This window comes from Balaenoptera acutorostrata, chromosome 11, assembly GCF_949987535.1.
Source record: "Balaenoptera acutorostrata chromosome 11, mBalAcu1.1, whole genome shotgun sequence".
In the NCBI taxonomy this organism is placed as follows: Eukaryota; Metazoa; Chordata; class Mammalia; order Artiodactyla; family Balaenopteridae; genus Balaenoptera; species Balaenoptera acutorostrata.
Window position 1 is genome coordinate 60,209,109 of NC_080074.1, and position 18,125 is coordinate 60,227,233.

General features: G+C 45.1%; 1 protein-coding gene across 4 annotated transcripts; it reads left to right on the plus strand.

Annotated features, from left to right (window-relative positions):
- The first annotated feature begins 2,540 nt into the window (after nucleotides 1-2,540).
- Nucleotides 2,541-14,056, plus strand: NACA (nascent polypeptide associated complex subunit alpha). Of its 4 annotated transcripts, none has more exons than XM_057556567.1 (9): nucleotides 2,541-2,695; nucleotides 3,562-3,633; nucleotides 6,328-10,584; nucleotides 11,778-11,863; nucleotides 12,371-12,448; nucleotides 12,735-12,881; nucleotides 13,275-13,403; nucleotides 13,616-13,738; nucleotides 13,931-14,056. In XM_057556567.1, exons 2-9 carry the CDS (start codon nucleotides 3,564-3,566, stop codon nucleotides 13,943-13,945), a joined length of 4,905 nt encoding a protein of 1,634 aa, XP_057412550.1. In that variant the 5' UTR covers nucleotides 2,541-2,695; nucleotides 3,562-3,563; the 3' UTR covers nucleotides 13,946-14,056. The 4 variants fall into 4 exon arrangements, with proteins under 4 accessions (XP_057412550.1, XP_028021590.2, XP_057412551.1 ...); XM_057556568.1 differs by having other exon boundaries at nucleotides 2,566-2,695; nucleotides 3,540-3,633; XM_028165789.2 differs by lacking the exons at nucleotides 6,328-10,584; nucleotides 13,931-14,056 and having other exon boundaries at nucleotides 2,552-2,695; nucleotides 13,616-13,780.
- Nucleotides 14,057-18,125: the final 4,069 nt, after the last annotated feature.

Genomic DNA, 18,125 nt, shown 5'->3' on the forward strand with positions numbered 1-18,125 from the left:
TTAAGTCTTAGACACTTAAGTCAATTATACCTGAAGTGTGTATTCAGTCACTCCCTAATTTTGCTTACTGATATTTTTATTGGTCAGGCCACACCCCGCTGCTTGTCTTTTAAAAAATCATTTTAAAATGGGCATCTACACCTACTAAAACTTTAGTTCAAAAGATACGAGTTACCACGTTACAATATTAGGGCCTGGTAGAGTATTTTTTACAACTGTTGGCAATTGTAGCTCCTAACTTATTCCCTCAGAACAATTTTCTAAGCAATTTAGAAAAAATAACCAACTTCACCAGCATAAAACCTTTTGTACTTGTCAAAACACTTGGACTCTCTATATCTCCAGACACTTAAGTTTAATTTTAAAGGTTTCATTTCTTCTGTATTTGATTTCGTGTGATAGATTCTGAAGTGTCAGATTTCTTTTGCCTGGTTTTACAACCAACCTAACAAAACAGTCATTCTGGTTTACATTCTATCTTTTGAGAAACACTGAGAAGCAAGCTATCAGGCTGGTGCTTTCCGTGAGTTAGGAAAATTTTCCTTCCTTTGCACTACCTATATAACATTGTTTTCTCCATAGCCACAGTCCTTTTTTTTTTTTTTGATTTATATAAAACAGATTCTATAATACAGTCAACACACTGAAATGCCTTTCATTTCTTTCTCTTTTCTAATTTTTTAAGAAAAAATATTAAAGACTATTGTGTAAAATTCCTCATCTCAGCTTCTGTTTACTATGTATTCAGTCTTTTTGGAAAACAGTGACTGGTCAATTAAAACTCCTGAATACAAAATTACTAAAGACTTGGGACTCCTCTGGTGGTCCAGTGGCTGACTGCACTCCCAATGTAGGGGACCCCAGTTCAATCCCTGTTCAGGGAACTGGATGCCACATACTGCAACTACGAGTTCGCAGACCCAGCGCAGCCAAGTAAATTAAAAAAATTTTTTTTAATTACTAAAGACTCATTAGTTCATCTTAACTCAGAATGAGTAGAAAGACTGGTATTATGCTTTCAGCAAGAGATGTTTTAGGCTTCCAATATGTCTAGCATTAAAACATTTTAATGCTTTAATATTAGAGCCCTTGATAAAAACCAGTAGAATTGCCCATAAAATAAATTATAGAATATATTGTGCTTGTGTAAAAGAGCGTTTGGTTCTTGAAGACAACAGAAACATGCTCAAAGACTTGACTTCCCTAGCTCTCTGATTGCCTTCTCATCCATATATGAGAACTGTAGAAACAAAGGGCACAGAACTGGTTTCCATCTGCAAATTTGCCCAGTTTATAAAGAAACCCAAAGAAAGAAAATACATCCTTCCTTAGCTAATCGTTAACAGAGTTAGAAAAGTCAGTGGGCTTGCTGGGAAAGAGAGGGGAATGGTCAAAATGTAGCTTTATTTGTCTAAGGAGATGGTTGGCTATTGCTGGGCCTTTCTTCTGAAGGTAAATGGACTGCATTGACAAATCTCCCAGATCACTATTAGGTAGAAATTCTATTAACAATTTTTAACATTTTTTAAGTAATGTACATAATTTAATCTTCCTAACAATCCTATGAAGCAGCTACTATTATCCCCATTTCATAGATAAGGAAACTGAGGCATATATGTGTTAATTAAATCGCCTAAGGCCGCCATTAGGTAACCTAGCTGAGATTCAAACAAAGGAGTCTGGCTTCAAAATCCATGTTCTTATTCACTCCATAATATTGCCACTCCTATCTAAATAGAATTTCAGAATTTTTCATTCCTGGTAAACTCCACTATCTCATTTAATCCTAATTCACTAATCCTAATCCTCACTTCACTATGGTAAAATATCAGAAATTTTAAAGTAGCTTTCAGAGCATTGCTTATCTTAAAAGGCAGCCACCATTGTCGTAAAGCCACTAGCTCAAATAGTGTTAGCTGGTTTAGGTAATGTATGTGTTGAGTCCTTTTGCAGAGAGGATATTGGAGTCAGGATCCCTAGCCTTTTCATTAACAAAAGACTGTTACATTCTACTTTTCAAAAATCCTACTATATAAAGCGTGGGATCCTGGGCCTCTAGAACGGATGAGTTTCAGTTTATAATGTCCAAAACAGAGGCAAAAAGAATTGTATATGTGCCTATGTTCTTTTTTCTGAAAAGGGAAATTTACACCTTTATAATCTGTCTAAATTATGTATTCCAAAAACAAAATAATTGATTAACCTAGGTCACAGCTGTCTTCCAGTGGTGTGAATACAATCTCTATGGCATTCAGCATTACTTAACACGTCATATTTTCCTGAATTATTTGAGAAAAGGAAGTCAGAAAGTAGCAGTAATACTGCTGTGGCTAGTTTGCCGACGGGGGAGCAGAGTTTGCTTCTCCTACAATTGCCCTTCGCGTATCAAAAATGCCTCGACTTGGGGGACAGCAAGGGGTCGGCTATCTTAGGACTGCATGGCTCAGAGAAGAGAGTTCCTGCCAGGCCAGCGAGTCCTGTTCTAAATTCATACCCTTATTTAGACCTCGTCACCACCCCAGACTGGAAACACCCGAAAGGCTCACTGGTTAAAGGAAGTGACTGCCGGCAGCTCCTGACCCGGAATCGGATCCTGGTCCCGCCCCCTCCGCCAGGCTTCGTTCTGCAACAGGCGTGGGTCACGCTGTCGCTCGCTCTTTTTCTGCCGCCATCTTGGTTCCGCGTTCCCCGCACAGTAAGTGCTGTCTTCGTCACGACTTTTTATCCGTAGCCATCCGCCTTTCTTGCGGGCTGAGCCGCCCCGAGGACTGGGAACTAAGGAGAATTGGAGGTTTTATGGGGCCACCGGGTTCCTACTCAGCCCTGGGCAGTGTGGCCTTGGTGCCTCCGGACAAAATGGGGTCTGCTGTTGGTGTCCTGGCAAAAGCAGGGCAGAAAGGCCGTAGGCCGCGAGTCCAGGGCTGGGGAGATGGGAGCCGTTGCGGCGTCGGGGATGGAAGTGGGTTGCGTCTGGTGTTGGGAACCGCTTCACGAGAACCTAGAGGAGGTTAAGGGGTCACAGCCTTGGAACAGCCCCCCGCACGCGCGCGCACACACACAACACACACCCTTTTTATTGTGACAAGCGAGTGTTGGGACTTAGGACATACTGTTTCCCCTCCTGGGTCCCGAAAGTCGGCAAACGGGAGTCCTTGAGGTTCTAGCCCAGGAAGCGGGGCGGGGGGCGAGGCGGGACGACGGTTCAAGGTAGCGTGTGAAGTCTCCCATCCCGTGCTCAGGAGCCAGACCGCGAGCCTCTCCCTCGGGTGGAGAACGCAGTGGTAATTGCTTCTGTGTGGGATTTGGAGTGTGGAATAAAATGAATCCCTGGGCACTGGGAAATCCGCTCTCTGCAGAGTGAAGAGGAGCGGTAAAAGGTGCTGGTTCTCCTGATCAAAAATGTGAGGGTTACGTCGTGGTTTTCACCTATTCCAGCTGCTTTGGGGAGGGTTGTCCCACGCTTATGGTTTTCTAACAGCCCTCCGCAGTTGGAAGCTTGATTCTGGGTTGGGCAGCAGAACGGATCCGAGTCATTTCAGGCCTCCTTTTTATTCCCTTCAGAAATGCCCGGTGAAGCCACAGAAACCGTCCCTGCTACAGAGCAGGAGTTGCCACAGCCCCAGGCTGAGACAGGTAGGTTCCCCTAGACCCCTTGCCCTTGATTAAGATTGTAAGATTGACCCTAAAACCACTTGGTGGGTTAAGTGACAAATAGAATATATTTGTGTTTTTCAGTGTTGACTCTCATTAAGGAAGATGGGGTTGTAGCTTTACCAGGGAGTAGAGTCCATAATAGTAGCTTTCCTGAAAGGACTTGCTTAGAGAGTGGAATAAAAACCGTATATTTAAGATTCGGGAACATTAAAAGCTCCCTGGCTTTCTTTGTAGGTTATGACAGCTGCCTCAAAGGTAGCTCTGTTGTGGAACCCTCCCCTCACATAGGAAAACTGAGCAGGAAATGGACTCTTCATTCTTACCTGTTGGAACTAGGTGACACACTGGCAGGTCCAGGAGACCTGAGCTTTTGTGAAGTTCCAGCCAGCAGGTTGCATCAAGGTTTTAGATGGCAGTGCTTGGCATTGTGCCATCATCACATGCCTGGATAAGATGTTTGCTGATGGTAAATGTGTCCTACTGGGCCCCAGGGCCCTCCTAGATTGGTTAACTTGTTCTGTGGATTGGTGCTGAGATGTTTCTAGCGTGCTGGAACAGTGCCTGCATCAACAGCTTATCTGCAACCCAGAATTGAAATAGAGCCTTCCTTTGACTGCTCTTCGGCTTTGGAATTAATGAATGTAGAACATAGTGTAAGGCAGGTTTTGAATTCTGATTAAAATACATTTCTATAAAACTTGAGAAGGGGGAGGGAAAAAAACTTTTTTATGATAGTCTTCTTGCTGATTAGTTGTGCAGAACTAAATGAAGGGAATTTTCAGGCTGTGACCTCCATCCTCACCTTCCCCCCCCCCCCTTTATGGTAAATTCATTATTGTTTTTTTAAACTCCACCTGTGACTTAACGGCAATTTTTATCTCCTTCGGGAATTAAAATAGAGTTGTTTATAGTTGAAAGCATTAAGGTTCTCCCTCCCCACCTGTCTGATTTTAGCAGCTGAAGGGATTAATACAGCTGCTAGCAAAGAAAAAGGAGGGGGCCTCTGAGCTGGGAAGTAAGCTATATGAAATCCTTGAACTGCAAGGGACTTAAGGTAAAGATAAAGGACTGGTCTCTAAAAGATTCTGTAGTTTCAGTGCTAACAAAACTTTAGAGAATCTCAGCTTGATTTTACAAACGTGGAGACTGAAATTCAGATGAATTTAGAATAATCTGGATCAAGCTTCAAAACTAATGCTATTTGCTTCTGAAGCAATCCTTAGTGCTGTTAAACTTATTCCTGAATGTTTTGAGATGGCACAGTAGGTTAGATGATAATATTAAGTAAGCGCCAGTGATGAACACTTGGAGTTTTTTTAATACATAACTATAATTAAATAATTATTAGAATGAATGAGGAAAATGACTTGGGATTGGTTATGGTGTCTAAAGCAAGTAATTTGGGCCTTAATCCCGTCTTGAGGTCCAGTGAGAGGAAAACATTCTAAGTTTCAAATTCTGATTAATATGTTTGAGAACATTTGCACTGTAATCACAAGACTTTGACCTACCAACTCTTGAGGAAAAACTGGTTGAGCCACCTGTCTTTTCTGTAGTGGGATACTTTTGGTTGAGTAAATTTGGATGCTATAAGTGCTTTTTTTTTTTTTTTTTTTTAATAATACTCCCTTCTAGGTGTTGAGCATTTGTTGGTCTAATCCTGTGTTACCTCCTGATTAGTAAGCATGGTATTTTTTCATCATTTAGAAGATCTTTTGCTTAGCTTTACTCTAGTGCACATAGTGCCTATTTTGGCAGAATGGCATACTCATCCGGTTTAAGGGGTGGGGATCCAATGTATTTTCTCCACTCCAGTTTCCTACTTTCAAAATAGAACCACAGTCTGGTTTATCAAGTTGGGTTACAGTTTCATAATACAGTTCCTATCCTTGTGACTAAGCTGTCTCTCGTGGTCTAATTCATCTTAGATTGTTTGGAGACCTAACATTACTTAGAGACTGTAGAGTCCACCCATTTGTGGTTGGTTTTTTGTTTGACTTGGGTAAGTAAAATGAGGTAGGGAGGCTAAGTGAAGTAGTAGTTAATACATAGTATTAAGAGTCAGATTTTTCCTGACTTAGTGGAAGCCTGAGCATTAAAAGGTCTGTTTTTTATCATTCAGCTCTGATTCCCCATCATTATTGCCACTGACTATCTTCCTTGTTCCAGTTTTCAGTATTTGTTTCAGTTAGTTCATACTCCTTGGGTAGACAGGGTAGAACTGTTCTAGTGGTGTTTCTATGGCCTGTGAGAAAGACTTAGGGTTTGTTTGAGGAGGGAAGGGAAGAGCACAACTGGGAAAGGGTAGAAAGCATGCTGTTCCCAACTTACTCCTGGGCCTGTGCTCCCCATTTAGAGACTAATAGGCTGCTCTTAGACTGTTCTTCACCCTAAAATATTTCACTTACTTTAGTAGAACTTGGGAAATGTGGGAGATGAGGAGAGGGATGTATTCTTACTTGACCACTGAAGAATGTTTGGGGAAGATTGCTGTTGCTTGTCACCTTTGTCTAATCCTGTGTGGTGACTTTCATTCTCAGATTTAAAATTTCGATGTTTTCTGTGAGGCATGTTGTACCAAGTTGGGCTGTATAACTCACCTTTGTTTTTTTCCTTCCCTTTCCTCCTTTATCCCCTTTTTTTTTTTTTTTTTTTTTTGCTTTTCTCCTCCAGCTTTGCTTCCTGTGTCTTCAGCCTTGAGTGTCACTGCTGCTTTAGGGCAGCCTAAACCTACCCCTACCCCTACCCCACCTTGTTCCCTGGCCTCCCAACAATGCCCTCTGGCAACCCCTAACCAGCCTTCCTCATTCCTTTCTCCCTCTACTATTGCCTCAACCCCTTTTGAAGCTCCTTTTCCTGAGTCATCCACTGGGACAGCCCTGCCTTTGGGAGCTGCCCCTCCCCCCGCTGGCACCCCAGCTTTCCTACCAAACCTAATAGGGCCTCCCATCTCCCTAGCTGCCTTAGCTCTGGCCTCTCCCATAATAACTCCAACTCTGAAAGGTGTTCATTCCTCTTCAGCTCCCTTGGCTCTGGTGGCCTTGGCTCCCCACTCAGTTCAGAAGAGCTCTGGCTATCCACCTAACCCTCTTAGTTCACCTCCTTCAGTTGCTGTGATTGAGTCAGGGTCAGTGACATTTCTGTCAGCTCCGGTTGCTTCCTCAGAACCAAAGCCCTCTCCTCTTCAAGCTCCCTCTCAAGTAGTCCCTAATCCAAAAGGTACCCCCAGCTCTCCAGGTGTAGTCAGTGCTGTTACTTCCCATCTTGTAACTCCTTTGGCCTCTCTTCAGTCTGGACTAGCCTCATGTCCTCAGATGCCACCTGCCACTCCCCTAGCCATCCCTTCCCCTCAGGTCAAAGGCATCCCTATTTCCTCAGCTCTGACTTCTCCACAAAACCCTGCAAGCCTCAGCCTAAAGGGACCCCTTAGTCCACCTGCTGCTTTATCTCTTTCAACTCAGTCTATTCCTGTGGCTCCTCATACCCCCCCAGTTTTCCTCACTTCTCTTGGTTCTCCTGTTCAACCTTCAGGTTCTAATATTCTGTCAGATCCCATAGAGGATACTGTTTCTGTAGATCATTCTTCCACGGGTACCTCTTACCCTTCACAGAGATCTCTAATTCCTCCCCTTCTTTCCAAAATTGAGGTGGTTCCTACTGCTGTGGCTGCTTTTCCGGTGGGGGCTCCAACTTCCCCTCTGGCTCTGTCTGCTGACAAAGGCCTCTCTACTATCACTGACATAGCCTCCTCCAATGTAGCTACCTCTTCTCTGTTATCTCCTACAGCCTCTCTCATTCTCAAAGACTCTCCTAGTGCTGCTCATCAACCTTTGGTGGCCCAGATTCTCGGTTCTTCTCCAGGGAGGCCAGGCTTGAAAGAAGCTCCTGTTTCTTCTGTTGGAACCACCCCACTTGGGATGGCTAACTCCTCTACAGTTTCTGCAGCACCTGTTACCTTTGAGGTAGCTGCTTGTGTCTCTCTTCCAGTTTCATCAGGTCCCATGAGCAGTAAGGACTCAGTTTCCCAAATTGCCTTGGTTATGGCGCCTGTGGCTCCCAAAGAGCTTCCTACTCCTCAGGTAACCACCACTTTGGGAATACCAGTCTCTCAACCTCTGCCAGCCCCCGAGGACCCCAAAAGTCTCCCTGTTTCACCAGCCCTGGCAGCCCCTAAAAATCTCCCTTCTCTCCAAAGTACGTCATCTTCTCTGGAGATAGCTCTTTCTCCTGAAGCCACCTTAGCAAAGAAAAGCTTCCTCGAGCCTCTCCCTGTAGTTAAGCCAGCCAGTACTACTACCTCTTCTCTGGGGGTCAACTCCCCAACCTCTATAATCAAGACAGATTCTTATGCAAGCCCAGATCCAACTAGTGTGCTTCTCAAAAGTTCTCTCACTACCCCAACTGTAACTACATTTCCTTTGGAAAGCACTGCCATTGATGGGATGGCTCCTACAACTGCCAAAGGTACCTCCCCTCCTACACCTGTAGCCAGTCCTTTTCTAGAAGGAGCTGTCTCTTTAGATTCTAAAAGCCACCCTGCCAAGAAGAGTACTTCCACTCTTACTACTTTACCTTTGGTCCCTCCAACCTCTGAAAGTTGCCCTGTGGCTCCAGCTGGGACTTTATCTCCCCAGAATGTTTCTGCTTCTCCAGCTACTGTGGCACAGGTCCCTGAAATTCCCAAGTCTGAGTCTTTTCCCCCTCTTCCTCCAGCTGGTGAGTCTCCTCAAAGCAAAAGAACTCCAACCAAGAAGGGTTCAGCTACTACTACCTTAAGTCTTGCTCCTTCTGTTTCTAAAAGTGTACCTGCTATCCCTGATACTCCTGCTGGAAATCTGTCATTCACTATTTCCCCAGTTGAAGCTTCCTCTCTTCCAGAGGCCAATCTTTCTTTTCATGTCCATAAAGGATCACTAGCCAAGAAGCATTCCCCTACTCCCCCATCCCCCAAAGAGGCTCCCATTCCCCTACCTATGTCTCCTCCTTCCCCCAAAGCGGGGCCAGCAACCCCATCCCCTAAAGAAACCCTAACTCCTCCAGCTGTGACTCCTTCCTCCCCCAAAGGAGCCCCAGCAACTCCATCTCCCAGAGAGTCCCCAGCTACCCCATCTCCCAAAGAGGCCCCCACTCCCTCAGTTGTGGCTCCTCCTTCCCCCAAAGGGGGACCAGCAACCTCATTACCTAAAGAGACCCCCACTCCTCTAGCTGTGACTCCTTCCTCCCCCAAAGGACCCCCAACTACCCCACCTCCCAAAGGAGCCCTTACTTCCCACAAAGGGGGCCCAGCAACCCCATCTCCCAAAGAGCCCCTCACTCCATCAGCTGCGGCTCCTCCCTCTCCCAAAGGGGGCCCAGCAACCGCATCTCCCAAAAGAGCCCCAGCTACCCCACCTCCAAAGGGGGGCTCCACTCCCCCAGCTGTGGCTCCTCCTTCCCCCAAAGGAGACCCAGCAACTCCATCTCTCGAAGAGGCTCCTGTTCCCTCAGCTCTGACTCCTTCCTCCCTCAAAGGGACTCCAGCCCCCGTAAGAGCTCCAGCTATCCCACCTCCCAAAGGGGATTCCACTCCCCCAGCTGTGGCTCCTCCCTCCCCCAAAGGAGGCCCAGCAACACCATCTCCCAAAGGAACCTCAGCTACCCCACCTCCCAAAAGAGATTCCACTCCCCCAGCTATGGCTCCTCACACCCCCAGAGAGGCCCCAGCAAATCCACTCAAAGGAGCCTCCACTCCCTCAGCTGTGGCTCCTCCCTCCCCCAAAGGGGGCCCAGCAACTCCATCTCCCAAAAGAGCCCCAGCTACTTCACCTCTCAAAGGAGACCCTACTCCCCCATCTGTGGCTCTTCCCTCCCCCAAAAGAGCCTCAGCAACTCTGGTCCCCAAAGAGTCTCCAGCAACCCCAGACCCCAAAGAGGTCCCCACTTCCCCAGCCATGGCTCCTTCCTCCCCCAAAGGGGGCCCAGCAAGTCCATCTCCCAGAAGAGCCCCAGCTGCCCCATCTCTCAGAGGAGACCCTGCTCCGCCATCTGTGACTCCTCCCTCCCCAAAAAGAGCCTCAGCAACTCCAGCCCTCAAAGAGGTCCCTACTCCCTCAGCTGTAACTCCTCCCTCCCCCCAAAAGTCTCTAGCCCCCAAAGGGGGGCCAACAACCTCATCCTCCAAAGGGGCTCCCACTCCCCCAGCTGTGATTCCTCCCTCCCCCAAAGAGGCCTGTACTTCCCCAGTTTCAGTCACATGTCCTTTGGGCTCCACTGCACCACAGGCATCTAAAGGGCCCCCAATAAAGAAAGGCCCCACGGCTCTCAAAGCAGTGCTTGATGCTCCAGCTCTAGAAAGTGCACCACTCGTCACAGCTCCCACTCAGAAGAAGAGTTCTATTTCACCTCCTGTGTGCCCAGATCCCTCAGCTCAGAATGGTACTAAAGGATCCCTTCCTACAGTGGCTCCAGCTCCTCTACTGACAGTCTGCACTCAGAAAGGTTCTCCAAAGGCTCCAAAAGCCCTCCCTATTTCTCTTTTAAAGGGCAAAGACTCTTTCCATTCCCCAAAGGGCCCCTTGGCTCCTCCTGAGTCTGAGACGTCTACCCCTTCAGTAGCAGCTGCCCCAGAGAAGGTCCTTCCTAAAGCTGGATCTGCATCTGTCTCTCCAGCACCTACCCCATCAGTCTCTCTGCCTCTTGCTCCCTCCCCAGTTCCCCCTTTGCTCCCTAAACAGCAATCTCTGCCGTCCTCACCTGGGCTGGTGCTGGAATCACCCCGTAAGCCCTCAGCCCCTGCTGATGAGGATGAGCTGCCGCCTCTGATTCCCCCGGAACCAATCTCGGGGGGAGTGCCTTTCCAGCCGGTCCTCGTCAACATGCCCACCCCCAAACCTGCTGGGATCCCTGCCCCAACCCCCTCTGCCAAGCAGCCTGTTCTGAAGAATAATAAGGGTATTTGCCTTGGCTTGCTGTGTGCATGGTGTGTTGCCCACAACCCTCCGGGGGCTACCCACCGATACTAACCGTAGGATGCGCCGCTTTCTCCAGTATATCTGCTTGTGTTTGGACATAAAACGATAAGTTTAAATGCAAAAGCTCTAGGAATGTGAAACAATCTTGGTTTTCACCTCAGATAGTCTGTTGTATACCATCCTGTGTAATGTGGTTCAGACTAACTCTGGATCTGTCATCTTTTTTACCTAACTGATCTGACATTGAAAACCAAGACCTTCTAGACCTTTAATTTGCTCTAATCTCTACTACATCACTAACTTTGTCCCTGGGCCTGGGATTTGCTAAAATATTGGGAAATCTAGAACTACTTGAATTTCTTTTCACATCTTAGACTTAGTAATAACCAGTGCCCAGGGACTCCCTTTTCTTAAAAGACCTATTTTTCCTAGCCTGGGAATGGTGCAGGTGTATGCTTTTTCCCTTAGTAGTCTATTAATGCTTGGCCTTTGAATTGAGGGAGACTTAAATATGTGAATTATTTTTGGAAGAAATGGAAGAGGTCACAGGACAGTATCTGGTAGAGGTGGCTACAGAACTGTAGATCAGCATTTTTGAGAATCTTCAGGCTGTGTTGATTAGATCAAACTGCTAGGGTGAGTGGTTTGAAAATAAGGCTAAATGTGTGTACACAACTGCTTTTGGCCTCCTCCAACCCAGTTTAAAAGATGAGGGGAAATCGTCCCCCACCCCCACCCCCAGTCTGCCTCCACAATGTGATCTTACTTTTTTTTCACTTAAGTATATCTGGAGGCACAGTGTTTACCAGAACCTTTCTAAGACGGTTGGGCTCTTAGGTAGAATTTGGCGTTACGTAAGTCATTGGTGTTTACCTGTGCCAAGAAGTGAAGACCTTGAGGGAAAGGAAGCAGTTATATAAACTGCTCGGCTGTATCTAGTAATTACCTCTCATTTCTGGGGCTGGGTCTTTAATAGATGTGTACACACTAGTTTGTGACTGAGTTGGGGGCTGTCATATCAGTACGAGCTGGCTTCATACAGGTCAGTTGGTTTACATTTAATTTTGCGAGGTCTAGCATAAGCCAGTGACCTCTAGTCTGGGGAGGCCATGGTGAGGTGCCTCTTCCTTGTAATCTTTACTATAAAATAGTAAAAGTAACTTGTCTTCTTAGGGTCTGGAACAGAATCTGATAGTGATGAATCAGTACCAGAGCTTGAGGAACAGGATTCTACACAGGCAACCACACAACAAGCCCAGGTAGGTACTCTCTTTTTTTTTTTTAATAAATTTACTTATTTATTTATTTTTGGCTGTATTGGGTCTTCATTGCTGCACGTGGGCTTTCTCTAGTTGCGGCGAGCGAGGGTTACTCTTTGTTGCGGTGCGTGGACTCCTCATTGCGGTGGCTTCTCTTATGGAGCGTGGGCTCTAGGTGCACGGGCTTTGGTAGTTGTGGCACGTGGGCTCAGTAGTTGTGGCTCATGGGCTTAGTTGCTCCGTGGCATGTGGGATCTTGCCGGACCAGGGCTCAAACCTGTGTCCCCTGCATTGGCAGGCAGATTCTTAACTGCTGCGCCAGGTGGGTATTCTCTTAACTTACTAGTGTAAGTACTTGGGTCAAGGAAGCATTGGAGAACCAGTGTTGATCAGAGAAGCTGACTTATGTATTTGGAGCTGTGAACCTTCATAAAGGGAAAACCACATGAGGATTGTGGTATCCAGCTCTTACATTCCAGTTTACTCATAGCTGTTTGATCTTCTTAGCTGGCAGCGGCAGCTGAAATCGATGAAGAACCAGTCAGTAAAGCAAAACAGAGCCGGAGTGAAAAGAAGGCACGGAAGGTAAGAGTTTAAGTTATAAAGAAGGATTAAAGGTGCTGATGAAGCACCTTTCGAGAGGGGAAACTGTAGTGGAACTCTTGGTAGTGGTAGAATCACGTTTAGTTAAACTAACAGAAGTTACTATGGCAGAAAGCCCAGGAGGCCTGGAAATCAATTCTGTATTGCTATATAAATTTTTCTTAGCCCACAGAAAGTCTGTGCTTCAAATGTAGTTTTATTATGTTCCTTACTTCCTGAAGCTGCTTCTAAAGAAGTTGAAAGCCTGATGTTCTTTTTTATTCTTTAGGCTATGTCCAAACTGGGTCTTCGACAGGTTACAGGGGTTACTAGAGTCACTATCCGGAAATCTAAGAATATCCTTTTTGTCATCACAAAACCAGATGTATACAAGAGCCCAGCTTCAGATACCTACATAGTTTTTGGGGAAGCCAAGGTAAGGAAAGTTTTCTTGGGAGTTGCTCTAGACCAGGGTTTCTCAACCTCAGCGCTATTGACATCTTGGGTCAAATAATTCTTTGTTGTGGAAGGGCTGTCTGTTTAGCAACATCACTTGCAGTTGTGATGACCAACAAAATCTCCAGACTTTTGACAGATGTCCACTGGGGAACAAAATCACCCCCGCAGTGGAGAACCACTGCTTTAGACCTAAGTTATTTCTTTGTCTACAGTAATACATAATCCAAGTGAGGCCACGTGATTTAAAGCTACGTAGTAAGTTAATGTGAAGTGGGTTTAAGAGCGGGGGTTTGGAAAAGATATAAATGATTTCTTTGATTTGCTGCTGATCGATCTACTCACATGAATCTCTGTATTTTCTGCCCTATAGATCGAGGATTTATCTCAGCAAGCACAGTTAGCAGCTGCTGAGAAATTCAAAGTTCAAGGTGAAGCTGTCTCAAACATTCAAGAAAACACACAGACTCCAACTGTACAAGAGGAGAGTGAAGAGGAAGAGGTATATAAGGAAATCTTTTGTGCTTTTAATCCTCACAAGATAATATTATGTTTGTATTGATGGGTGGATTCTATATTATTTTAGGCTCTTGAACTCCATTGAGTTAAGTAGCTTTTGAGTTATATTAAGAACTAGATTCAGGAGATGCCTGACAGAACTACTGAAGTTGTTCTTGCCTTTAGTTTATTAAGTGTTTTTTCTCTCTCTTTTAGGTTGATGAAACAGGTGTGGAAGTTAAGGACATAGAATTGGTCATGTCACAAGCAAATGTGTCGAGAGCAAAGGCAGTCCGAGCCCTGAAGAACAACAGTAATGATATTGTAAATGCTATTATGGTAAGTGTCCAAGCCTTTATTCCTTGACTCCCTCTGCCCTAACCAATCGTGGGTGACTTTATTTTCTGTGCTTAATATCAGCCAATTAGGAAGCCTCTTTCCAAAGCCTATTCTGAGTTGCCTCAGGTTTTAGTGACCTGAATTCTCTCAATTTGCCTGTAAGGACCTCTGATGATCTCTTTTCTCTTACAGGAATTAACAATGTAACCATCTTGAAAAGAGGACCTTTTTTTGGTGTTTCAAAAGAGTAACTGCAGCTGGGTTTGAAATTTGTACTGTTTCTATCATTAATAAAGTTATGGCTTCTTGTTGGATGAACTCGGTGGGTGCTTGATCTCTTCCCCCAAAAAAACATGAAAGCTCTAGAAATGAAAAGGTTTAGTACTGCAGGTTCCCCTCTTAAAAACTCAGCCTTTTCACCTCTTGTGAGAAGATACTGTTCAGGCTATCTATCAGGAACTTCTTGTTCTCAGAGACAACTGTAAGTTTCTCATTCCTTTCCCAGATGTTAACTAGTAGCAAATCCTGATTCTTCGTCTTCTTTTTTTTTTTTTTTTTAATTATTTATGTTTTATTATTTATTTTTGGCTGCATTGGGTCTTCGTTGCAGTGCACGGGCTTCTCATTGCGGTGGCTTCTCGTTGCAGAGCATGGAGGCACGCGGGCTTAGTTGCTCCACGGCATGTGGGATCTTCCCGGACCAGGGCTGAAACCTGTGTCCCCTGCGTTGGCAGGCGGATTCTTAACCACTGCACCACCAGGGAAGTCCCTGATTCTTCTTTATTTAATAATTATCCCCTTCTCTGACCTACGATCTTTCTGAATACATATTGGGCCTCGTCTGGCCTCTGTGGCAAACATTTCATGTTGGTTACATCTTGTCATGTAAGAGCTTGGTACAGAGTTGGAGAGAATGCATAATGGATGGGGGTGAAATGACAGTACTTTGAAGCAAATGAAAAGGTACCTCATGAAGGAGAGATTTTGACTATTGATATACAGTACAAGCGCTCTGCTCTTAGACATACACTGTACAGGCATATATTAATCTACAAAGTAAATTATGAGTAGGGTAGCCATAGTTACGCTAGGATTATAAATGAAAACCAGAACTGTACCAGGCAAACTGGTACATACAGTTAGCCAGTTTGTGATAAATATAGATAGCTCTGTAGAAGTCCTAAGAAGAATAAAATTTCTGCATTTAGGTTGTTAGGAAATGGTTTGGGGGAAAGTGGAGGGCTTAAAATTTGGAAATAGGAAGACTACAAGTAAATGTAGAGTCAAGAATCCTAAAATGAATAAGTGTTAAGACACTTAGAACGAATATTGGAATAAGAATAAATTAGACTAACATTGCTGAAGGCTTTTGGAACTAAAGTTTAGATCTTTTTATTATTATTATCTCAGTCTCTTTGAGAAAGTAGGCATTATTTTAGCAGTGTGATTAAAAGCTGAGGGCCAAAGAGGTTAAATGACTTACACAAAGACCAGAGCCCTTTCGCTGTGGTAGGCTACCCTGGAGAAGCACAGATGGGTATCTGGAGGAGGAGGATGATCTGCTTCCATTTCACTGGAGTAGAACAAATTAGATCATTAAATGAACAAAGTCTCAGGAGGCTAAAGTCTGCCAAGTCTGAGTCAGCCTAGTAATTCTCATTTCAGGAAGAAATTAGGGATATTAACTCATTTCCTCACCCTTACCTCTACAGAGTTAACAAACTGCCAATTCTTGGTTACATTTTTAGAGAAGTATCTTGTTGAAGGCTATTACTGCCACTGGTAACTGTAATGCTCTTTATTCCCACCTCAAAGACCTTGCTATTGCTGCCCCTTCTACCATGTATTACTGGCAAACCTCAGAGATGTGGGTTCGGTTGCAGACCACCACAATAAACAAATACCACAATACAGTGAGTCATGAAATTTTTTTGGTTTTCCAGTGCATATAAAAGTTATGTATACGCTACATTGTAGTCTATTAGTGTGCGATACCATTATGTCTAAAAAACAGTGTACAAGTCCCCTATGAACAAGTTCCGTTCTGAGAGCACATTCATAAGTCCAGTTTGTTCGTAAGTCCAATAATTAGCCTAGGTACCCAACTAACAATCGGCTATGTAGTACTGTACTGTAACAGGTTTATAATATTTTTCACACAATACATAAAAAGCAAACATTTTTAATCTTACAGTACAGTACCTTGAAAAGTACAGTAGGTACAGTACAATAGCTGGCATACAGGGGCTGGCATCGAGTTAACAAGAAGAGTTACTGGAGGACGGAGAGGAGGTGGGAGATGGTAGAGCTGAAGGACCGTCAGCAGTAGGAGACAGAGGGCAAGCTGCAGTTTCACTCACCTGACATTGATGGCACAGGTTCTGGTTCCTTGCTGGTTTCAATTCCATCTATCCTCTTGAAAAAACAATCCAGTGATGTCTGGGTAATAGCTCTTTTTTTCTAGTCATAGATGACACGGTAGCACTGGATTGCTTTCTGAACGGCTGCTGCAGCTTTCATGTACCGTTCTATGTTCAGGCCCTGTGCCTCAAAAACTAACAGTGCTGCCTCAAGTAAAGAAAATCCCCTTGCCATTTCCTGTGTCATGAATCTCTTCGGTTCTTCAGTTACTTCTTCCTCTTGTCTCTTTGTCCTTTCTCTGGGCTTCCAATTCCATTGTTACCACTTGGCACTTGTTAGCAGTACCAGCTATATCACCACTGCTTTGACGCTTGCTTCTGGACATCCTGGGCTTGGTAAAGATACTGTACTACTGTACTGTATACAGTACTGTACAGTAAAGTACACAGAAGCACAACCACTTTTGGATGAACGCACGTGACAACGTACACCAGACACGTGAACTAACTTACGTGATTGGACAAGCGAACGCATGTTTGCATCTTCGAAAGTTCTCAACTTGAAGGTTCGTATGTAGGGGACTTACTATACAGGGACTTCCCCAGCAGGCCAGTGGTTAAGACTCCATGCTTCCACTGCAGGGGGCGCAGGTTCAATCCCTGGTCAGGGAACTAAGATCCCACATGCCGTGCAGCATGGACAAAAAATAAATAATTAAAATAGTGTACATACCTTACTTAAAGAATACTTTATTGCCAAAAAATTCTAACCATCATCTGAGCCTTCAAGCGAGTCATAATTTTTCTTTTTACTGGTGGAGGGTCTCGATGTTGAAGGCTACTGACTGATCAGGTGGGGATTTCTGAAGGTTGGGGTAACTATTTTTTTGGCCACACCACACGGCTTGCAGGATCTTAGTTCCCTGACCAGGGATAGAACCCTGGTCCTCAGCAGTGAGAGTGTGGAGTCCTAACCACTGGACCACCAGGGAACTCCCTGGGGTAGCTTTCTTAAATAAGACAACAATGAAGTTTGCCACATCGATTGACTTTTCCCTTCACGAACGATTTCTCTGCAATGCTGTTTTTTTGTTTTTTTTTTTAATTAATTAATTTATTTATTTTTGTCTGTGTTGGGTCTTCGTTTCTGTGCGAGGGCTTTCTCCAGTTGCGGCGAGCGGGGGCCACTCACTGTCGTGGCCTCTCTTGTTGCGGAGCACAGGCTCCAGACGCGCAGGCTCAGCAGTTGTGGCTCACGGATCCAGTTGCTCCGCGGCATGTGGGATCTTCCCAGACCAGGGCTCGAACCCATGTCCCCTGCATTGGCAGGCAGAGTCTCAACCACTGCGCCACCAGGGAAGCCCTGCAATGCTGTTTTTTTTTTAAGGATTTTCTTATTTATTTATTTATTTATTTATTTATTTATTTATTTTTGGCTGTGTTGGGTCTTCGGTTCGTGCGAGGGCTTTCTCCAGTTGCGGCAAGCGGGGGCCACTCTTCATCGCGGTGCGGGGACCGCTCTTCATCGCGGTGCGCGGGCCTTTCTCTATCGCGGCCCCTCCCGTCGCGGGGCACAGGCTCCAGACGCGCAGGCTCAGCAATTGTGGCTCACGGGCCCAGCTGCTCCGTGGCATGTGGGATCTTCCCAGACCAGGGCTCGAACCCGTGTCCCCTGCATTAGCAGGCAGATTCTCAACCACTGCGCCACCAGGGAAGCCCCTGCAATGCTGTTTTGATAGCATTTTCACCCACAGAACTTATGTCAAAATTGGAGTCAATCTTCTCAAACCCCCTGCTGCTATATCAACTAAGTTTATGTAGTATTCTAAATTCTTTGTTGTCATTTCAAAATCTTCACAGTGTCTTCACCAAGAGTAGATTTCCATCTCAAGAAACTACTGTGCTCATCCATAAGAAGCAACTCATCCATTCACGTTCTATCATGAGATTGCAGCAATTCAGGTACATCTTCAGGCTCCACTTCTTATTCTAGTTCTCTTGCTGTTTCCACATCTGCAGTTACTTCC